Consider the following 23,423-nt stretch of genomic DNA (forward strand, 5'->3'; position numbering starts at 1 on the left):
TTTAGGGAACTGTGGACCTGCATGCCCAGATTTGTCTCTTTGTTAACATTGTTAAAGTTTCTGCCATTAACAGTATAATTCACATCTAAAATTGACCCTCCTTGCGTTTGTCTGGAAGACTTTGCAGGTGATCAAAAGTGTCAAACAGCTTGAGTAAATTGTCAGCAGCTGAATAGCAAATAAAGGGATGACCTGTGATCCGACAATAACAAAATATCAAAAATAAGATGGTATGCTCCAAGGTCAGAAATGGGTCATATCAAGCATTTCAAGGTCAGAGGTAATGCTTTGGCATTAACACAGACTTGAAAAGGACACCATCAACAGAATCACCATGATATTTCCATTCAATGTGACCATGATTCTTGTGGTATTGACAAGTTAGTGTTGAATTGTGAGCTATTTGTGCTCTCACCAGGTGCCTAATTACTTCTGGTTTCTGGCTGTGCTAGATTCATTTATTTTTGGATTCTTTCTGCAGTGAAAAGAGACAGATTTAATGTCATCATTCTGTTCTGAACTCAAATTACTGTTGCCAACTCTAGTTTGCCTTCCAGGTGCCTGGCCTTCCTCCCATAGTTCACCCAACACATTCACACATGTGCACATCTTCCATATAAATTGAGAATTGAATAGACACCTTATTGAATGATTATTGACCAACAGTAAAATGGCCTTTCTTCCCCGCCACCCCGTCCAATACTTTTACAGCTAGTAAATTTATGCTAGAAACCTTAGGCTGGATTTTCCAAGGAGTGATATCACATTGAGATTGTCACTCTATTCCTTATTTCCCTAACAAAAGTGCGCTGCATTTCTGATAGGAGACTCCGATGAGGGCTCCTTCAGAAATGTGGAGCCATTCTGACAGGTCACTCATCACAGATCAACCTGGAGGAAGTCAGTCACATTTCCCTTTGTCACAGCCAACTTCCCGAAACGTCAGCTTTTGTGCTCCTGAGATGCTGCTTGGCCTGCTGGGTTCATCCAGCTTCACACTTTGTTATCTTCATTCCACAGTGCCCTATTCTTTAAAGGTCCAGCATCAAAGACAACCACTTTGACAGCTCCTGTGAAAGGGTAAGTACACAAGATAAGTGAGGTTAGACTGTCAAGAGTGTAATGTGCAGGCAAATGGTGAGGTGTTTAGAATTAAGTCATGGTATATTGGATCTAGTGGGGGTGAGGGAGCACACGGGTCCCAATGGTTGAGGAGGGTTGGGTGGGGGGGAGGTGAATATTAGGTCCTGGGGTGGCAGGATGTCAGCTCTGGTGCTGGGGTTGTGTCGAGTCCCAACAGGAGAGTGGATATTAAGTCCTGGGGATGGATAGGGGTATCAGGTCCAGAGGTGGAATAGGGAGGTCTTGGTTCCTGGGCTAGAAGGGGTGTATCAGTTCCTTGGGGGTGGGGAGGGTCCCAAATGGAGAGACGGTGTTTGTTCAGGTCAGGGGGTTTAAGGGGTCTGATGGAGGTGTCGTTGAGGACATATAAGGTACATTGGACCCAGTCAAAAGGTTACTCAGGAATTAGACTAGGTTTTTAATAGTCTGACTTTTCCCAAGTAACAATTTACTTAACTGAAATGGAACCCTCCAAATTCAACAATTTGCTGCTAAAATGTTGTTATTCTTGGGAGAGAGATAATGGGAACTGCAGATGCTGGAGAATTCACGATAACAAAGTGCGGAGCTGGATGAACACAGCAGGCCAAGCAGCATCTCAGGAGCACAAAAGCTGACCTGTTTTTCCAAATCCTGTAGTCATTCATATGGTAAAAGAGGTGAACAGTTTTGTTGAGGTTTCACCAAGTACTGGAAGGTCTACAACAAAAATATATTGCTGGAGAAACTCAGCAGGTCTGGCGTCAACTGTGGGAAGAAAGCAGAGCTAAAATTTCGATTCTGGTGATTCTTTCGAACTAGAAGATCTACATTTCCTGGAGATAGTAAGGACTGCGGATGCTGGAAGTCAAAGTTGATAAAATATGGAGCTGGATGAGCACAGCAGGTCAGATAGCATCAGGAAATCAGTAAAGTCGATATTTTAGGTCTGGACCCTTCATCAATACTGATCTACATTTCCTGAGCTTGTCTGTCTTGCATTGTTCTAGCAACGAAAGCTATAGCAAACAACTTCTGAGACAACACCAAAAAGATTTTTATTAATGTCAATAATTGCTTCCCCTTCCTCATAGGTTGACAATAGGTTCATAAGGTTGATAGCTCAGCACATGAACTGCCCATAATAGAAGTACAGAATATGTTCAAGCTATTCATATGATGTTGCCCTGACTGAATAATGAAGTTTCCTTTTTTACTCCAGGTTCTGCTTTAGGTCTTCATTTTAGTGATGTGGCATCTCTTGCTCAGGAATTAGAGGATAAAGATACTGATGGCATAGGATTAAAAGGTAATGAAGAACATAGCTAAATTCAGCAATGAACAAAAAATAACATTAATCTAGGGCTAAATAGACTGTAAGTTCAATGTGTGTTTTCATTTTTGGGTTCACATTGAACTTGGGTTCGACAAGTGAAACCAGTCTCATACTTACACTGTAAATGGACAAGTGTGTGTCTCAGAATGAGGCAGGTATTTTTGTGGAGGCTGACTGGAGCTTTCCGATGTGAACTGTGATGCATCAAGACGATCACCCTGACCTCCTGAGTTGATTAGGCTACTTAAAATTCAGCTACCGTAATCTTCCAAATGAAGGGACAGCAAAAATCATTATGATGCAGGAGTCTAGGGATTTACTGGGGCTACCATGTAAGGGGTATGGTAAGTAAGTTTGCTTGTGACATCAAAATTGCTGGTGTAGTGGACAGTGAAGCAAATAATATTGGAGTACAACAGGACCTTGATCAGATGAGCCAATGGTCCAAGGAGTGGCTGACAGCATTTAAGCAAGTGTGAGGTGTTGGATTTTGGTAAGGCACATCAGAGCGGTACTTATAAACTTAATAGTAGAGTCCTGGGGAGTGTTGCTGAACAAAAAGACCTTGGAGTGCAGGTTCGCAGTTCCTTGAAGATGGAGTCATAGGCAGGCAGGGTAGTGACGCAGGCGTTTGGTACGCTTGCTTATATTGGTCAGTGCATTGAGTACAGGAGTTGGATGTCATGTTGCAGTTGTAAAGGACAAGTTAGGCCATTTTTGAAATACTGCATTCAATTCTGCTCTCCCAGCAAGAAGAAAGATGTTATTAAACTTGAAAGGGCTCAGAAAAAATTTAGAAGGATATTGCCGGGTTGGAGGGTTTGAGCTATAGGGAGACGCTGAATAGACTGGGGCTATTTTCCTTGGAGCATCGGAGGCTGAGGAGTGACCTTATAGAGGTATATAAAAGCATAAATGACATGGATAAGGTGAATAACCAGGGCCTCTTCCCCAGGATATGGGAATCCAAAACTAGAAGGCATAGGTTTAAGGAGAGACGGGCAAGATTTATATGGGCCTAAGAGGCAACTTTTCATGCAGAGTGACGCTTGTGTGGAAGGAGCTGCCAGGGGAAGTGGTGGAGGCAGATATTATTACAGCATTTAAAAGACATCTGGATGGGTATATGAATAGGTAGGGTTTAGAGGGGCATGGCCCCAATGCTGGCAAATCGGACTAGTTTAATTGGGGATAACTGGTCAGCATGGACAAGTTGGGCCAAAGAGTCTGTTTCCATTCTGTAGAGATCAAGACTGTCTATGGCTCAAAATGGATACTTTTGGATATTTCCAGGCACAGGGAGTTCTCTGGACAACTTATTTGAAGTTGTATTTTGTTGGGGATTCAGCAGGGTCCTGATGTACAATCCCATTAATGTTTGAGAAATGACTATCTGACCATCAGGGTGGATGCTGGGAGGTTGCTTCCATAATGTGGGGAGACTAGGACCCGTGGGCACAGCCTTAGTATTAGAGGAGGTAAATTTAGAACGGAAATGAGGAGACATTTCTTCAGCCAGAGAGTGGTGGGCCTGTGGAATTCATTGCCACGGAGCGCCATGGAGGCCGGGATGTTAATGTCTTCAAGGCAGAGATTGATAATTTCTTCTCGCAAGGAATTAAGGGCTACGGGGAGAGTGCAGGGAAGTGGAGTTGAAATGCCCATCAGCCATGATTAAATGGCAGAGTGGACACGATGGGCTGAATGGCCTTACTTCCACTCCTATGTCTTATGGTCTTATAGAAGATCTGGCCTTTATTTTTCAATCATCCCACTGGCACTTTTCCTTTTTTTCCAGCAGTGTGTTCAGGAGATTAGCTTTTAGTTCCTGCAGACTCCAGAACAATCCTAGAGTGTTGTCAATTCTACCCGAAAGCCAGGCTTTATTAATGAAAAGGTGACGCACTTTAACCTCTTTCCTTTCCAATTATTCAACTTTTCTGTAAATGGGAAAGCACGGTAGGAATGTGCTCAGAGCTATCCAAAGTATTTTGCAACTACATCCTCATTTTTGAAAGGAAACCTTTCATTTGGACTGGTAATCAATTTACAGCAAGGTCTTACAGACAATGTAACCAGTTAACTTATTTCAGACTGATAGAAGAAATTTGACAAGCACACGTCCCTGCTCTTCTTCAAAGTAATAGTGTATATTTCAAATCCACCTAAATATGCAACAACAATTCAATTTAAATTCAGCACACTTGGCAACATCTCTAAATCCTCAGTAGCACACTGAATTGTCAGCTAGAATGTACAAGTCCTGGAGCTGGCTTGAACCTGGACTCAGAGACAAAACAGAGTGACTGAGCCACACAAGTAACTGATGGAATCATCAAATAAAAATAAAAACCCATCTTCATCATTCTTCCTTTTCCCTTTAAAAGGTAAGTGCTATTCTGATTAATCAATACCTTTTGATTAATGTCACTTCCTCTTCTGGTCTTTTGAACCTTCATGGCCTTCTGCATGCTGACCTTTGGCTAGTCATCTGGCTTTCTTAATTGAAGAAAAATTCACTTGTTGAAGTGCAAAGTCAACAGCTTCCCGCCCAGTGTGAAGTCAGTTTTTAACATCCAGTTTTCTGTGTACATTTGAAACTGTTAGGACCACAATCATTTCAGCACCAATGTGCCACAGTTTAATGCCTCCCCACAGACCGTGTTTCACTCAGCTTCAAACAAAAAGCCATTCACTCATCTGATAGTAACCAATGTAGTCCTGACCCTCAAACTTGTTTGATTGAGATTACAGATAAATTACAGGAAGAACATTCCATTATTACTCACAGGAGTTGTCAATGAATTCATTTAGTCTAATGACAGCCTTCATAACTCTCTCTCAACCAGTATGGCCATCACCAACTTTAATGAGATGGCAGGTAACCAGGTCTTATCTTTAGAATGGAGAAACTAATCAGAATGAGTGACGGAGTGTGGTGCAAGAAATACGCAGAGTAAAAAGGATAAAAGTAAAAGGAGCACAAATATATTGAGAGCAGACCACACACACACACAGACATAGACACAGACAGACACACACACACACACACAGGAAAAGAAGTTATTCATCAAGACAAAGGCGTGTAAAGCAAGCACACACACACACACACACACACACACAGTTACAGTTAAACATGAAGGGATATGAAAAGGAAGAAAACAGGAAAGGAGATGAAGGAGTGACTGAAGGAATGAAGCTAAAAGCACACAAAGACTGACAGAACGAAATAGTGCTCACATACAGTGACCCTGTGTCATACCATCCCAGGTATTAATTACAAGTTAATACTGGGAAAATCCTAGGTGTACATTTTTTTAGTTATGAAGTAACAGAGTAAAATTCCCCAGCTTACCATCAAACATTTCTAGGGTGGGCACAGCATGTGTTAGGTACAGAATGAAGCTCCATCCCTGCTGTCCCAGGATGAGGAAGTGATCAGGCAATGTTAGAAAACAAGTGTGTGTGGGCAACAGATAATTCCCAAGGTTAAGCCCATCAGCACTCAAGTTCTAATTTTAAGGTAAGGAAATACTCGTAGAAGCAGCAGTTAATCATCTGAAAGACCCAGACGAGAGTCAGAAGTTACAGGACAGGGGGACCTTTGAAGAATAGGTAATACTGCACTCAGGGAAGCTTTGGGCCTACTGCAACTTTGACACCTTCCTATGAGAATGGAGGTGGCATTGTACGAATCATAAATCACAACAGCAGTTTCAAAGGAAGATAAAATGGAAACTACAATTTCATCCTAATCCAGAAGGAGAGGTTGGTACAGCAACACAGGAGAAGGCCAGAGATAACACGGTGTAGAGCTGGATGAACACAGCAGGCCAAGCAGCATCAGAGGAGCAGGAAGGCTGACGTTTCGGGCCTAGACCTTTCTTCAGGAACTGGAGAAGGCCATTCATCTTATAATTCCTGGCTTAAATCTTTTATAGAATTTTTCCATTGCTGGCCTTTTCCATGGGCCTGTATTTATTTCCCTTCAAATCTTTCACTTCACAGTTCTGTTGTCAGATTTAATCTGTTGTATGTGTCTGCCTATTTCAAATCTGTATCCTCCTGAAGTCTCATTATTATATGCTCCATTGTTTACTACATCTTTGAGTTCCATCTCATTTTTAAACTTTGAAATGATGCCCTGTATAGCCAAGACTAAGTCATTAATATGCATCAAAAAGAACCCCTCTCACTGCATTCCAGGCTACTCCCCTATACACTTCCTTCCAGTTTGAATAACAATTGTTCATCGTTGCTCTCTACTATATTTATTTCACTCTTTGAGGATTCATTTGGAAAACATCAGGAAGAGGCCTAACCCACCAAACTGCTTCCTGTTGTCCAGTCCCACAGTCGGTCCCTGTGCCCAGGAACTTTCTGATGGTGGAGGTGGGTGTAGGGAAGGGAAGGGAGGCTCTATCCGACCTCCTGATTCAAAAGGTCTCTTACTAAAAATATATTTTTTTAAAAAATTTGCTGTGATGAACTAGGAGACAGAAGAAAATTAAAAACAGAAACTGCAATAACATGTCTCTACAGGAAATAGATTAACTTAATTATCTGTCATACTACAAAAAGGAAAATTCTAAATTTAAATTGATGGAACGGAAAACTCTTAGTACAGTCATTGTACAAAAACTAAATGCCACATATGATTTGTCCACTACTGTGCAACTTCCTCAGAAAAATAAATCCTGCATAGAATCCTGACAGTGTGAAAGCAGGCCATTCAGCCCATCAAGTCTACACCATCCCTCCAAAGAACATCTTACCCTAACCCTATATTCACAAAGGAGTTTTTAAATTGATTCCAAAAATGTTGGAGAACACTGGGTCTACTGAGAGGGAGAAATTGAAGGAAATCAATATTAAAGTGAAATGGTATTGAGAAAATAGATAGCATTAAAGGCTGACAAATCCCCAGGACCTGATAATTTACATCCCAGAGTACTTAAGGAAGTGGCCCTCAAAACTGTAGATACATCGTTCAAGATTCTGTAGACTGTGGACAGTTCCCGTGGATAGAAGGTTAGTTATCATAACCTCACTATTTGAAAAAGGAGGTAGAAAGAATACAGAAATTGTAGACTTGTTAGCCTAACATTGGTAGTGGTGTAAATGCTAGGGTCCAGAGGAAAAGATTTAATAGTAGAGCACTAGAAAACAGCATAGATTTACAAAATCATGCTTGACAAATCTACTGGAATTTTTGGAGGATATAACTAACAGAGTAAATGGAGGGAAACTAGTAGATATTAATTGCTTGGACATTCAGAAGGCTTTTGATAAGACCCCACGTAAGAGATTAGCTTGTAAATGTAAAGTGCATGGGTTTGGAGATAGTACGCTAATATGGATGTAAAACCAGTTGGTAAATAGAAAACAAAGAATAGGAACAAACAAGTCTTTTTCCAGTTGGTGGGCAGTGACTATTGGGGAACCAAAGGGATCAGTGACTAGACCCCCACTGTTTGCAATATATATGAATGATTTAGAGGAGGGAACTAAATGTGATAACTCCATGTTTACAGACAGCACAAAGCTGGGCAGAAAATGAACTGTGAGGACGATGCAGTGATGCTTCAGAGTGATTTGGAAAAGTTGAGTTAGTGGGTTTTTGCATGACATATAAAGTGTAATGTAGATAAATCTGAGGTTATCTTCTAGCAAAAAACAGGAAGGCAGATTATTATTGAAGGATAATACAATGTGAAAGGAAAGGGTGCAAAAGGACCTGAGTGTCATGGTACACCAGTCACTGAAGGTAGGCATTCAGTGGAGTCAGTGGTGATGAAGGCAAAATGGTATGTTGGCCTTTATAGTGAGAGGATACATGTAGAGAAGCAGGGATGTCTTGCTACAATAGTGCAGGGTCTTAATCTAGACCACATCTGGAGTATTGACGCAATTCTGGTCTCATTATCTGAGAAAGGATGTTCTAGCTATGGAGTGAGAGCAATGAAGGTTTACCAGACTGATCCCTGGTACAGCAGGATTAACATTTTAGATAGGCTGAGGCTATATTCTCTGGAGTTTCAAAGAATGACAGAAGCTCTCATAGAAATGTACAGCATTCTAATTGCTCAAGGAAGAATAAGTACAGGAAAGATGTTCCCAATGACCAGGGATTCAAGAACCAGGGTTCACAATTTAAGCATAAGGCATACGCTATTTAGGACTGACATGAGGAGAAATTTCTTCATCCAAACAGTAAAAATGGTGAGGCTGTGGAATTCTCTACCACAGAAAGCAGCTGCGGCCAAACATTCAATGTTTTCAAGAAAGAATTAGATATAGTTCTTAGGGCTAAAGGGATCAAAGTGTAGTGGGAGAAAGTGAAAACATGATACTGAGATGGATGATCAAACATAATCATACTGAATGGTCTATTCCTGGTCTTATTTCTATTCAAGGAAACTGCTCAAAAGACCACAGGAGTTAGACTAAATAGATAGGTCTTTCACAGAGCTGCCAAAGCAATAGTGGATTGAATGGACTTCTGTGATTCATACAAATATTCCCCCATTGATAGTTACTGGCTTCAACAACATTAACAGGATCTCCTCCAGAACACTAATGATATGTGTAATTGTAGCTGCCTCCTCTTCTCCCTAGCTGATGACAGGCCTACTCAATAATTCATTGCTGTCTTCTGTAGCTTTCAAATGCTGCATCCAAAGTCTTAAGGGACAGGAGGCAAATTAATAGTGAAATGTGTATCCATTTAATCAGGTTAATGCAAATTAATCTGGTTGTATGCTGTAATAGAGTCCCATAATAAGGTCAGCAGGAGATCCTAACCATACCTGAAGTTGTGTTTGCTGAAACGATTATGAATGTGGTTCCTGTATTGACCTATTGCACAGACACAGTGGTTGACAATGTACAGTGGACAAAGTCACTGCAGACTGATTGACAGTAATAATGCAGTGAGATGTGTAATAAACAGCTTAATCAATGTTCCCCATTTTACACTCTCTTCAAAGTTAAAATGGCACCAGTGCTCTACAGGGCGTTATACAGTTCAGGGTGGATGGCTATGCTTCCCTATCCTTAACACTGTACACTGCAGTCAGCGCCATTCTTCACTTTCTGCACTGCTTTGAAGACACCTTTGATTGAGAAACCATAATCCCCACAACTCTACAGCAACCCAGCATGTATACTATCATTCCTGGGACCCCTCATATTTCACAAGTCATAGAAAATAAATTAACTGCTGGTCACATATGATGAATTGGGAATCTAGATATGGCTAATTGCACTTCTGGTTAGTTAATAAGTGGTTAGAACCACTTTGACCTGGGAGTCTCAGTTCTTATTTCCACAGCATATACATATGCACTTTTTATCTTTCTGTTTTGTCATAGCAATGGATCATAATCCCGGATTACTTTCAGACATGTTGAATTTTTAATCTCAACATAAGTTTTTAAAAGAGGACACACAGCTAAAAGGTGACTGCAGGTATAAATTGACTTGTTATGTAGTAAAGCTTTGTCGGGAACCTTGGAAGGTCACATCTGAGATTGCAAGGCAACTACAAACAGAAACCCATCAAAGGGAAAGAGGTGACGGAAAACCAGCTGGATTGTGATCTCCAGTAGCTACAAATGTATTGAGGAGCTGATTGGTGCTCTCAGCAGAAAGCCATCTTCAGTGGATTATGTCCCAACTTCAGGCATATTCATATTTTAATCTTACAGGATTATGTAAAAAAAAGTTTGAAAATAAATGCAACCCCTGGTCTGTGTATGGTGACTTGATGTCACTTGACTGTGCGCTGTAAAGGTCACAACTTGAAGATAGCCATTTGACACCCTTTCACTGTAGGTATGGAAAGACATTTACAGGGTTAGGAGCCAGAAAACCAGTAAAGTCACTGCTGAAGAGGAAACGGGTTGACATCAGTTGGCTAATTTGCAGAACCAAGAAACTTGAAATCAACTGTTTCACTACGAATGTCACCATTACTGATAATCATCCAAACTAATGGCTGTAATACTGTACCATATACTCTTCATGGAATCCAGAGACTGATTAGTATATTTTTTATTACCATTTCACTTAATTCACGTCTCTAATCTGTGTGTCACATTTTATTATCTTTTCTCATGTTTAGTAAGTAAAACTAACCCTTCTGTTAACTCAAGATAGGATGGTTAATTTTGCTTTTTTAAAACATAAATACATTTAGATAGGGAAAAGGTACCCATAAGGGAAAGGTATCTTTTAAAATTTACTCCTGATTGATCACAACAAAGTTATGTGCAGTTAAGAACATGAGCCAAATAGCTATTTGGGAGTATTATGTACGGAATCATAACAATCCAGGACCCTTGTCTGGAAATAGCTATAACGGTTTATTTGTTTGTTAGTAAAATTGTGGCTTGGAAGACAGAGTGCCTGAATATTACTGATTGGTACAACTTTGCTTTTTAGTTTATTTCACAAGTATGCACAAATAAAGTATTGCGTATAAAGTACTTTCTACTAAACTGAGTGCAAGGGGCTAAAAATATTGGAATAGTAGCTAAATTCATGGTGTCAGCAGTTTCTACAGGACTGGAGTGTTATAACAGGGCAGAACAGCTTTATCGAAAATCCCCTGGACATTGTTAAACCCTGTGAACTGTAAAGCTCCATGTGAACGATTGAGAAGGATTTGTGGGCTTTACAGAATTGTACAGACTCAGCCAAAACTCTCCTTTCACTGGTTTGGAGATGGGCCCTATGTTTATGATGCATAATTTCCGAATGACTGAGCTGAGAAAGTGTTACACTGAGTGGCCCAGGGGGCTTGCCATGTAGTTTCCTGTAGTCAAAACCCAGCTTGGGTTGGGAGGTGGGTGGCTCTGTGTGATTGCTTATTGATTGCTGCTTTTAATGAGAAAAATCTGAGAAAAAATTGAGGTACAGGGAGATTCCATGTAGATGAACTGTTTTATAGATGGTGGGAAACTTATTTTGAGGTAAGAATCTCTTGCCTATCACATCAGGACTTCAATCTTGAACATCAACAGTAATTTCAAGCTTTTTTTCTGGATATCTTTCACTGGAGTTTTTGATTACAATGGGATCACAAATATCTAAATATCCATAGATACAATGAAACTCTTCTATTAAAACTAATGAACCTGCATGTCCTCACTGGTAACACCCCAATTTCAAACCATTGCTTTAGTTTTCAGATGCAAAGGAAATGCTTATGGTAGAAGCACAAGGAATTAATTAAAAGAGTGAAAGAGGAAGAAAAGAGGAGAAAAAAAGATTTTACACGATTGATCAGTCACTGAAGGTGACCTCACTCCCCTCTGTGTCCTCATTCCGTGCCCACATCCTCACTACACCCCATATCCTCACTATTCCCGTGTCCTCACTTAACTATATCCTCACACTCTCCCTGCATCCTTACTGCATGTGTCTTCACTCCCACCATGCCCTCCTCTCCACTGCATTCTCAGTCTCTCATGTCCTTGCTTCCCTAGCATCTTCATTCCACCCATATCCTCTTCCCCCCACTACATCCGCACACTCTTCCACAGCAATCCCCCATTCAATTCAAGAGATTTGTGTGGTCAATAAACACCAACATAGGTCAGAGTTAGTAGGAACTGCCAATGCTGGTGTCTGAGGTAACAAGGTGTTGAGCTGGATGAACATAGCGGGAACCCTTGGGTCCAGACCCGAAACATCAGCTTTCCTGCTCCTCTGATACTGCCTGGCATGCTGTGTTCATCCCGCTCTACACCAACATAGGTCAGTTGGGTCAAATGATTAATCCCTTATTCTGGAAAAAATTTGCACCAAGTTCAACATTATTCAGAAAGGGAAATAACCTCAGAGTGTCCAATCTGTTAAACCCATTCAGATTCTTGTGTGTTACAATGAGATTACTTTTCATTCTTATCTCTAGAAAATATAGACCTAGTTTACTCAGCCTTACATTAAAGGACATATCTTTCATCCCAGGAAACTACCTGATGCATATTTGACATACTGCCTAAGAAAAATACATCCTTCCTAGACATGGTGACCAAAACTGCACTCAGTATTCCCCATTCACTTGCAACAATATCCCCTTGCAATAAAGGCCAACATGCCATTTGCTTTCCTAATTGCTGCTGCACCCGCATGTGGATTCATGTGCACTAAAGTGTCTCTGAACAAGAATATTTATAAGTGCCCATAGTGTCCAGGGAGGTGCAGGCTGGGTGGATAAGCCATGGGAAATGTGGGGTTGCAGGGATAGGGTGAGGTACTGTGGGTGTGGGAGGGACACTCTTTGGATGGTCAGTGTGGACTCGATAGGCTGAATGACCTACTTCCACACTGTAGGGATTCTATGATTCCACATCTTTTAAAAATATTTTCTGCTTTTCTATTCCAATGCTGAAGTGAATAACCTCGTACTTCTCCGTATTATACTCCATCTATCACCCTGTTATTCGATTTGTTAACCTGTCTAGATTGCTTTACATCCTCTTTGTGTTCACCTCAGACCTTACATCCCCAGTCACCTTTGTATCCCCAGCAAATTTGGAATATCGCTCTAGTTCTCTTTGTCTAGGTCATTAATATTAATTGTGAATGGCTGTCAGCAACCGTTCACCAAAGAACACCTCGTGTTGCAGAGTAATTGAGCCTCCCCCTACAGTTTTTCTTCTGTCATTGGGAGAGTTGGTTGGTCTTCCAGAGACTAAATAATTCTCCAAAACAGTTGCAGATAACAGTTTTATTGTTTGGAAGTTTGGTGAGACCAAGTAAGATCCAACCACATCATCAGTAATTTGTTTTATATAAGAGCACCACACATGGCAGCACGGTGGCTAATGGTTAGCACTGCTGCCTCACAGCATCAGGGACCCGGTTCAATTCCATTTTTGGGAGATTATCTGTTTGGAGGTTGCACATTCTCTTCGTTTCTGTGTGGGTTTCTTCTGGGTGTTCTGGTCTCCTCCCACAGTCCTAAAATGTGCAGGTTAGGTGGATTGGCCATGCTAAATTGCCCATAGTGTCCAAGGAGGTGCAGGCTGGGTGGATAAGCCATGGGAAATGTGGGGTTACAGGGATAGGGTGAGGTACTGTGGGTGTGGGAGGGACACTCTTTGGAGGGTCAGTGTGGACTCGATAGGCTGAATGACCTACTTCCACACTGTAGGGATTCTATGATTCAGAAGGTAAAGGAATGGAATATGGAACTTAAAGCTTATACCTGGACTACATCTCCTCTTACCCACCTTCCTGCAAGAATGCGACCCCCTACTCCCAATACCTCCGCCCCTGCCATGTCTGCTCCCAAGATGGGGTGTTCCATTCCTGAACATGCCAGATGTCCTCTTATTTCAAGGACCACAACATCCTCCCTTTGGTGGTCGAAAAGGCTCTCGACTGCATCTCTTGCGTTTCCCGCACCTCTGCCCTCATATTCCCTTCCCCCAACAAAAATAAAGATAGAATCCCCCTTGTCCTCACGCTAGCGGAGGTGGTAGATGCAGCCACGTTAGCATCTTTTAAGATATATCTGGTCAGGTACATGGATGGGTGGGGAGCAAATGGACACAGACCCTGAGAAAATAGATGACAGGTTAGACAGAGGATCTAGATCGGCGCAGGCTTGGAGGGCCGAAGGGCCTGTTCCTGTGCTGTAATTTTCTTTGTTCTTTGTATCATCCCGCTAACGTATCCGATCTGCCATTTCCATCCCACAACCAAAGATATGTTTCCCTCCCCACCCCTATCTGCCTTTCATAGGGACCACTCTCTCCATGACTCACTCATCTACTCCACACTCCCTGGCACCTTTCCCTGCAACCGCAGGAAATGCTACACCTGCCCCTACACCTCTTCCCTCACCTCCATCCAAGGCATTAAACAAACCTTTCACATCAGACAGAGGTTCACCTGCACATCCATCAATATGGTCCACTGCATCTGCTGTGGCCTCTCTACATCGGTGAGACCAAGCAGAGACTCAGAGACCGTTTTTTAGAGCACCTGCACTTTGTTTGTGACAAGCAACAGTACCTTCTGGTCACGAGCCATTTCAACTCCCCCTCTTACTCCCCGGACGCCATGTCCATTCTGGGTCTCCTCCAGAGTCAGCACTTAATATCCCACCTGGGGAGTCTACAGTCCATTGGCCTAAATATGGACTTTACCAGTTTCAAAATCTCCCCACCCATGGACTCATTCCTTGACTAACCCTTCCTCTCATCCTCGTCTTCTTGACCTGACACAACCCATCCATCTTCTGTCCCACCTTGTCACTCCACCCACCTCACTGACCAATCCCCACCACTGCTTACCTCTACTTACCTATCACAATCCCACCGACCTTCCCCAGCCCCTCCCCTCCTCTCTCTAAGTATTTCTGAGCTCCCTTCTCCCTCCCCCATTTCTGAAGAAGGGTCCCGACTTGAAACATCGGCTTTCCTGCTCCTCTGATGCTGCCTGGCCTGCTGTGCTCCTCTTGCTCCACACTGTGTTATCTCTGACTCCAGCATCGGCCGTTCTTACTTTCTCTTTGGAACCACTAGTATTCCAGAATCAGAAAGAGCTTGTATTTGAGAATCTAATTACATCACCACGACATCCCAAAACACTTTTATTATCAGCAAATTACTTTTATTCTGCAGTTAACCCAGCAGTCAATTTGATCACTTTGTGGCGTTATAAATAGAAAGTAAATTATCACATAAACTTTTCAGTGACTGGGAATTGGCTCAGAGCACTGGGAATAACTTTGCTTTTATTTAATTAAAATCCACAGTGTGCTGATTTCAGAGGTTACTGGACAGCCAAGAGAAGCAGGATGACAGATGAGAGATAATGATCAGACCTGTGTGCTGGATTTTACTTTCCACATCCCTGACCTGTATCCTATAATCCGGTGAGTTAGAAAGATGTTAGGTAACCCATCTCCCTTTAGGTGTGTTGATGGCTACTTATGGGCCTCATTCCATCATTCCACCTCTGTAGCTATTTTATGAGTGGCAGGGAATGGTAGAATCATGGTGGGCTTTTGGCAGGCATTAAGGGGGACTATTTCCTTTGGCAGCAATCTCCTGATCCCGAAGATCATGGCCCCCACTTTAGGCCTCCCTCTGGGCTGCGCGCGCGCGCGCACACACACACACACACACACACACACACACACCGCAATCCCGCCCCACGTGGTGGGGTAGGGTTAGCAGGTTGCTGGCTGCATCCCAATCCTCCAGACTTTTCCTGTTAGTGTCCAACTCTTCTGGGCAGCAGCATCTTGTATGGATTTAAGATCCACAGATGCAGCATCGTCGGAAAGAAAAGAAGTTTACATGGATCAGAAATCTTTTGCATCAGGAGCAAAGGGATGACTCCACCCAACCGACTGACTCCACCTGAGTAAACAGTTCACAAATAATTCCTTGAATCATGAATTAATATGGCACACGAGAACGTAGGAATGGAAGCATTCAGCCCCTTGAGCCTGTTTCACCTTTCAATGGCCTAACTCCATATATACCTGCCTTCGGCTCATATCCCTTAATACATTTGCTTAACAGGAAAAAATCAGATTCAGAATTAACAACCGATCCAGCACCCAATGCCATTTGTGGAGGAGAGTTCCAAACCTCTATCACCCTTTGTGTATAGAATTGCTTCCTAACATCTTTCTTGAATGGCCTAGCCCTCATTCTCAGACTATGCCTCCTAGTTCTAGAATCTCTAATCAGTGGAAATAGTTTATTTCTCTGTACCCTGAATTTTTATATTGATATCTTGAAAGCTTCGATCAGAACATTCCTTAACCATTTAAAATCTAGAGAATATTAACCTAATTTGTGTAATCTCTCTTTATAACAACTCCAAAGTCCAAGTGACATTCTTGTAAACCTATTTTGTCCTCCCTCAAAGGCCAATTTATCCTTCTTAGGATGTGGTGCCCAGATCTGCCCACAGTGGGTCTAGCCAGGGTTCTGTATAACTGCAGCATAATTTCTGCATCCTTGTACTCCTATCCTCTAGATATAAAGGTGAGCATTCTATTAGCTTTCTTGAATATTTTCTGAAGTTATTTGTGAATTCCTAAAAATCTGTGCAACTAAATCTCCAAGTCTCTTTGAACATCCACTGTATTTAACTTCATACCATCTAGAAAGTTCCACGATCTATCCTTTTTCAGTCCAAAATGGATAACCTCACACTTGCTTACATTGAACTCCATGTAGGAGTTCAGAAATCACATGACACTAGGATATAATCCAACAAAGTTTATTTGAAAACACAAGCATTTAGAATGTTACTAATTCTTCAGGTGTTAGTGAGAGACAGAGTACCAGACAGAATTTATAAGTGAGAGATCAAAGAATCACAGCACAGGATGTACTAAACAGACCTAAGATTCTGTTAAATCTTTAATCAGTTAGAAGGTTTTAATTGATTGATATGTACATGTAAATCTCTGATTTCCTTTCAAGCCATGGTCCTGAGAGGATTAATAGTTTTATCAATGTAAAGAAGAGGTGACATTTTAGGAACAAAAACAAAGTTTTCTAACCCTGTTCTGAGGAAGGATCACCAGACCCAAAACATTAACTCTGATTTTTCCTTCACAGATGCTGTCAGACCTGCTGAGCTTTTCCAACAAATTTGTTTTTGTTCCTGATTTACAGTATCTGCAGTTCTTTCGGTTTTTACCGGGTGACATTTTAGGTCAGACAATGCATGTTAGATGTGAGGCCTTTTGTAGAATCTGTTTGTGTTTTTGTTTGGAGTCAGACTGGTTTCATTTCGAAAGTAGGAATTTATAAAATGCCATATTGATTGACTGTCTATAAGATGTTTGCTTTTTGAATAAAATGGAATGTATCTGCAAATACAAATTCACTCCATAGATTCACGTGTGCTTGTGCATTTGTGTGTGTCTGTCAGTGGGGAGACAGAGTGTGTGCGACAGGGTTGGTGGGGAGGGGAGGGTTGGGGGGGGAGCAGAGAGAGAGAAAGAGAGAGAGTGTGTGTGTGTATACCATCTTTTAGGTGAGATGTTATACCAGAGCTGACTGCATCTCAAGTGGTTGGGAAAGATCCCTTGCCATTAATTTGCAAGGCAGAGAAAGTATCACCTCATCCTGACTTATAGTCATCTCTCAATCAACCTTGCAAAAAATGTCTGCTCATTATGACGTTGCTGTTTAATTGTGGGAGCTTGCTGTGAACAATTTGGCTGCTGTGTTTCCCATATTACAACAGTGGTCACATTTCAGACAAATGACTTAATTGGTTGCAAAGGTCGCGAGACATCAGTTGGTTTTAATAAAACCTACATAAATGCAAGTCTCTTTTTTCTTTTTGAATAATACTGAGAAATCTGCAATAAAGTTATAATCATTTTAATATTTAGAATGATGAAAGGATTTCCTTTTTCCCTGGACAGCTAATTTTGTATTATTTAATCTCATGCACTGGAAACACAACAGGGAACCTCATTACATAAAATAGCAGACTTTGCAAGTGAATTACAGGTGAACACAATTGAGGGATTCAATTTACAAAATAGCAACCTTTGGGACGGAGTTCTGGGGTACAATACAATGGATGATCACAGAGTTGGATCATTAGTAGTAAATCTGCACAAATCCTTAGTCCTGCCACCACGGATCTATCAATTCATAAGTGCACCTTTAATATAATCCTCACAGCCAGATAATTATTATGTTGCAAGATCATTCTCATGTTAGGGCAAACCTTCGGATGGTTTTCCTTGCTCAAAAAGGGCTGTAGTGTGTAAGTTAGATCATAGAATCCCTATGGTGTGGGAACAGGTCCTTCAGCCCAACAAGTCCATACTGACCCTCAAAGCATCCCACCCAGACCCATCCCCCTAATCTACACATCCCTGAACACTATGGGCAATTTAGCATGGCCAATCCAGCTAGCCTGCACATCTTTGGACTGTGGGGGTAAACTAGAGCACCCAGAGGAAACTCACACAGGCACAAGGAGAATGTGCAAACTCTACAGTCACCTGAGGGTGGAATTGAACCCAAGTGCCTAGTACTGCGAGGCAGCAGTGCTAACCACTGCGACACTGTGCTGCTTTTTAACGTATTTCTTACTTTTTTATTCACATCACAATGAATGAGCTGGGGATGGTGGAGAAAGAGAGAGTGAAAGAGAGGAAGGCAGAGGGAAAATAAAAGACAAAGAGAGAAAGAGCAGGAGGTTATAAGAGGGGGTGATGCAGAGCACATGAGAGGGAGATGCATATGGAGAGCGTGATAAAGGCAGACACATTCACAATGTACAGGAGTGAGACTGAGTAATGAAGAGTAGAATAACTGTGAACAAGACCTCAAGACACAGCCAAAGCTAGAATCACAGTGACTCAGTCAGAGCTAGAGACTGATGCAGAATGAGAATGACAGTGTGCAGTCTGTTGGTATTGGTGCACACGTGCTGGATTCTAATAGGCTTCATCTACAGGAGCAAATGATATAAATCAGGCTCACATATGCACAGAATACCAATAGATGCTGCAGTGAGTCTGTGATCCTTCCTTTTAAGATTTTCCTCACATTTTCTACAACTACTTTTCCCTCCCAGCCATTCACCTTTCAGTCAAGTGATGTTCTGAGTGAATGCTGCGACCTACTGAATTACTGTTACTGAATAACAGTTTTGTTTTTCAGACTTTCTCTTGTCTTTTCTCTAATCCCATGAAAGCCCATTCTACAGAAACTAACCATTCTCTAATTCTAAACTTAGTGGCCATTCTTCGTTTCCAAGCCTGGTCTGTCAGTGTCAAGAAGTATATGAGCTATGAAGACCTTTATAAATTTCCTCTGCCGACCGCAAGGTTTTTAGATTTTTAGATTTAGATTTTAGATTTTATTGTCAAATAGTCGCTTCAAAAGGTAGCAGTTTGTATTTATATAGCACCTACAACATGGTAAGATGTGCTGAAATTACTTGTTGGAGCAGTTACCAAACACTGATATCTTTGGGCAGATTGTACAGTTTCTCCATCCATTTCCTGGCACCCAGAATTACAGTACCTTTAGCAGCCCTCTTCCCCAAGTATGAGTTGATTTTTGAAAGGGTACATTCATAATTTCTGAGCTTGGGCTATACAATTTGACTAAACAACCACTGGGATCCTTTGAAGATGAGAACAAAATCCTGTGAACTGAACACTGGATGGCCCCCTAATAAGGGGATGGAAGAGGATTCGACATTAGCTCTTCAAGCAAAAACAGTGGACACTTAACTGAACAAATGGTCTCCTTCTGGACTACACTACTCTCCAATTCTATAAGCATGCTGTATCAATTATATTCAAATGCATGCTCATTTATTTTTGTAATTCTTTGATTAGATATTCTAAAGGCACAAGAAATAAAACCAACTGGTTAACATGGCACCAATTTCAGTGGTTATTTGAAAACAGTAAATAGGAGCAGGATTAATCCATGTAGGCCCCTTGATCCAGTTCCAGAATTTCATAAGGTCACATCAGCACTTTCCAACTGGATCCCCATATTCCAATTGTGTTAGGTTCTCCACTCTACCAAACATACTCCGCAACTAAGCATCTTCTGCCCTTACACCAAGTGCACATTTATTATGTAATTGGGATTTTCTGAAATTTAGGAATGATTGTTACGAGAAAGTAGAGCTTTTATTTAAAAATCATTGTTTACCTGTTGTCTTTTCCTTGTTCTTTGTTTGGTGAATCTGGTAGTTTGGAGTAGAATGAATCGTTGTTACAGATAAAGAGTCCCACGTGCCTTTGTTGGGAGAACCCATTCCATCTGACCTGCTGGTTGATGCAGTCCTTTCCTGTGCAGTTTTAGAAGTTGTAGTGTTATTGAACAGCTCACCTTCACCGAACTGGGTGGCAGTCTTTGATGTTATAGGGTAAGTTGATGACCTAATGCTTGATTGGTCCACGATCAATGTAATAGCTTGATGTGTAATACTTGTTGAAGTTGGCCTCAAGATTCCAGGTTGCAGTTCTGATACCGAGAAAAGCACAGAACGGTCAGTGTTCAAAATATCAAAGGCTGGTTTACTTGTTGCCTTGGTCTTAGTTAGCAGCTCAGGATTTTGAGTGGTGACTACTCGTTGCTGAGGCCGAGGATACGTATAGATTGGCCCCACTGATCCTGCATGAGAAGGATCTTGTGGAGAATTATGAATAGTTTTCACCATTGCAACATCTATTGGGGAGAAGGACGATGTAGTTGTGGATCCTGTTGGCTGCAATGCAGTACTGGGTGGGTTTTGAACAGAAAAGTCACTAGATTCACCATATAACGTTTTGCTTGTTAACACTGGGCTATTTGAGGGAATGGGTCCTTGAGAATTTCCTTTAGAAAGTAGGATGTCTACCTGGTTTCCATTTGAAAAAGGCGTCATATGTAATTGTCCAGTATGCTGGGGTGTACCAACTTCTTCATGGTTGAACAACACAGCATTCATAGTCTTGTTACTGGACTCCAATTGGATGTGTGGTATCCGCAATGACTCTGTACTAGCTCCACTGTCAACTGGTAACACTGTAGGCACCCAAGATGTCAGCAATGGTCTCGTATCAACCTGCCTTGCTGAGGCATGTGGTCTAGGCACCTTAGAAACTGAAAGAGGACTCATACTACTTGCTGTTTCCGCAGTCAAAGCAGAAGACACAGGAGGTAGGTTTAGTTTGAATTCTTCTTGTCTTGTTGATAAATGGACAACTCCAGTCACATTTGGTTGTGAAGAAGGACTGTTAACTTGAGATACTTCATGTTCCCCAACTTGAAAAGATGCAACTTTTGATCCAATTATTATTGAGGAAATAATATTTGCAAGAATAATGCTTTTGCACAACATAGTGATATTTTCCAGGTGCACTATGAATTGGCCCTTAACTATTTAGAAATAGTCTTCAAGACACCTGAAAAACAGATATATATATAATTAATAAATGTAATAAGTATCCTAAACTTTGTGCTCTAACAATATTTTTGTGCCAATAATGTAAAGGTTCACCTCAATGCAAGTTCAATGTGGAATTATACAATACAAAGCTAGGAGTTCTGCACTCTCTGTCAATTTCAGCTGGTGTAGTGTTAGGTGGTTTATTAATGGTTCTAGTGTCTCCAAATTGCAAAGTGAGAAAAAAGCAGTACAGAAGTCCTGGAAATGTGCCTGTGTGGCTAGTAGGTGAAGATAGGCTTGGGTTTGGCTATGGTGCCTCCCAAAGTTTAATAGCACACCAACAATCACTGTCTGGATTTACATGTAAAATCCTTCACTGACGCATGGAAAATCAATAAACATCCAGCAAAAGATAATGTCTTCAGAAGAGAAAACATAGTTAAAGAAGACTAATTGACAAGGAATAGTATTAATTTAGAGATTCTATCTTAGAGTCGCACACTTGCTATAGTTTGTTACAAGCGTATAATCTTTCAAATTAATTACAATCTGTTGCATTTTGTAATTGCTTTCAAAGATGAGCTCTGTAGTTTATTGGTTTCACTTTTTAAACTTGCAGTTTATCTTACACACCAACTGTCCATATTGGGCTTTAGGAAATTATCAATGAGATCTGTGGTTGCCAATTCTGCAGGAATATGAGTAATCCCAGGATAATTCTGTATGTAGATTCAGCCAAGCACTAAACAAAAACATTTTTCTTGAGAGCTTCCACGCATTAGATGTGGAAACATTGGATATTGAGGTCTGGGAGGGGAGTGTGTCATGAGGATAGAGGTGTAAGAGAATCAGTGGCAGAAGACTGGAGAATGGATAGTTGGAGAGAGGATGTCATATAAACCAATTCAGCAGCCCTAATGATATTCCCTGTTATGTTTTATTTAAAAATCAGTGAAAGTGTACACAGTGGAGCTTACATTGACACAAATGTTGATATACACTCAACAAGCACATATGTATATATTCACAGATAGTAGGAACTGCAGATGCTGGAGAATCTGAGATAACAAGGTGTAGAGCTGGATGAACGCAGCAGGCCAAGCAGCATCAGAGGAGCAGGAAAGTGACGTTTTGGGCCTAGACCCTTTTTCACAAATGGGGGAGGGGACGGGGATTCTGAAATAAATAGGCAAGGAGGCGGAGGTGGATAGAAGATGGAAGAGTGTTTCAGTGGGACATAGATCCACAGAGGTCTTGGCTATACAAATAACACCAGCACGCGCAAATAAAAACATCTACAGTAGTTATTAGCTTTGTATAAGCATTAATTAACACAAGAAACGCTGGCATTTTGACTCTTTTAAAAGAGAGCTACTGAGAAGTATCAGTCAGAATGACTGTCGAACATTTCAGTTAGGACTTGCAATGCTTGCATATCTTTTTACAGAGAACAAATTTTGAGGACTACTGTATTTTGTTTTCTAAACTCAGCCTTCTTCAAAATGTTCTTGAGTGTTTATTCCCTGATTGGAGGTGGGGAGTGGCTTCATGCTTTGGAGTAAGAGTCATTGGCAGGGGATTGGAAGAGAGGGAATCTAATTCAATGCCTTGAGGCTTGATACTCAAATTCTGGTCTCTTGCATGTCCCTATTTTCATGACTTCACTATTTGGTGGCCTTCCCTCAACTTTCCTATCCCTCTTGCCTTTTAAAAAGCTTTTAATTGAGTTTGGTCACCTGTTTTAATATGTAGCTTGAAATCAAATCTCGTTAAAGCTTTTGTGGAACATTGTGGGATGTTTTACCAAGGTAAAATTGTTATGCAAATGCATTTTTTTATCGTCGGGAAGGAGTGATAGGATTCTGCCGTAACCTCCACATTTCCAACCTTGTACTACAGAATTCAATTCATAACTACTTCATTTTAGAAAAAGGAATGTTCTTGCAGATTTAAACTTACCACTACATAAATAATGGCCGTCTTGCTGAACAGGCAGGCAACATTATTATTGACTATCAAGCTTTTATTTGAGTCTAACAATCTGGCCATTTTATTTTGGAGAATGACAGGATTCCAA

At 41.2% G+C, this 23,423-nt stretch overlaps 1 protein-coding gene across 1 annotated transcript in view; it reads right to left on the minus strand.

Moving 5' to 3' along the window:
- The window catches only part of LOC125463353 (proline-rich transmembrane protein 4-like), a 33,786-nt gene that overhangs the window by 7,779 nt on the left and 2,584 nt on the right, over positions 1–23,423 (minus strand). The window contains exon 2 of the mRNA XM_048554562.2: positions 20,125–21,362. Within this exon, the coding sequence (XP_048410519.1) occupies positions 20,125–21,298 (1,174 nt within the window). The 5' untranslated portion in view covers positions 21,299–21,362. The remainder of the gene's footprint in view (positions 1–20,124; positions 21,363–23,423) is intronic.

The sequence above is a fragment of the Stegostoma tigrinum genome, chromosome 25 (assembly GCF_030684315.1).
Source record: "Stegostoma tigrinum isolate sSteTig4 chromosome 25, sSteTig4.hap1, whole genome shotgun sequence".
NCBI classification, from domain to species: Eukaryota; Metazoa; Chordata; class Chondrichthyes; order Orectolobiformes; family Stegostomatidae; genus Stegostoma; species Stegostoma tigrinum.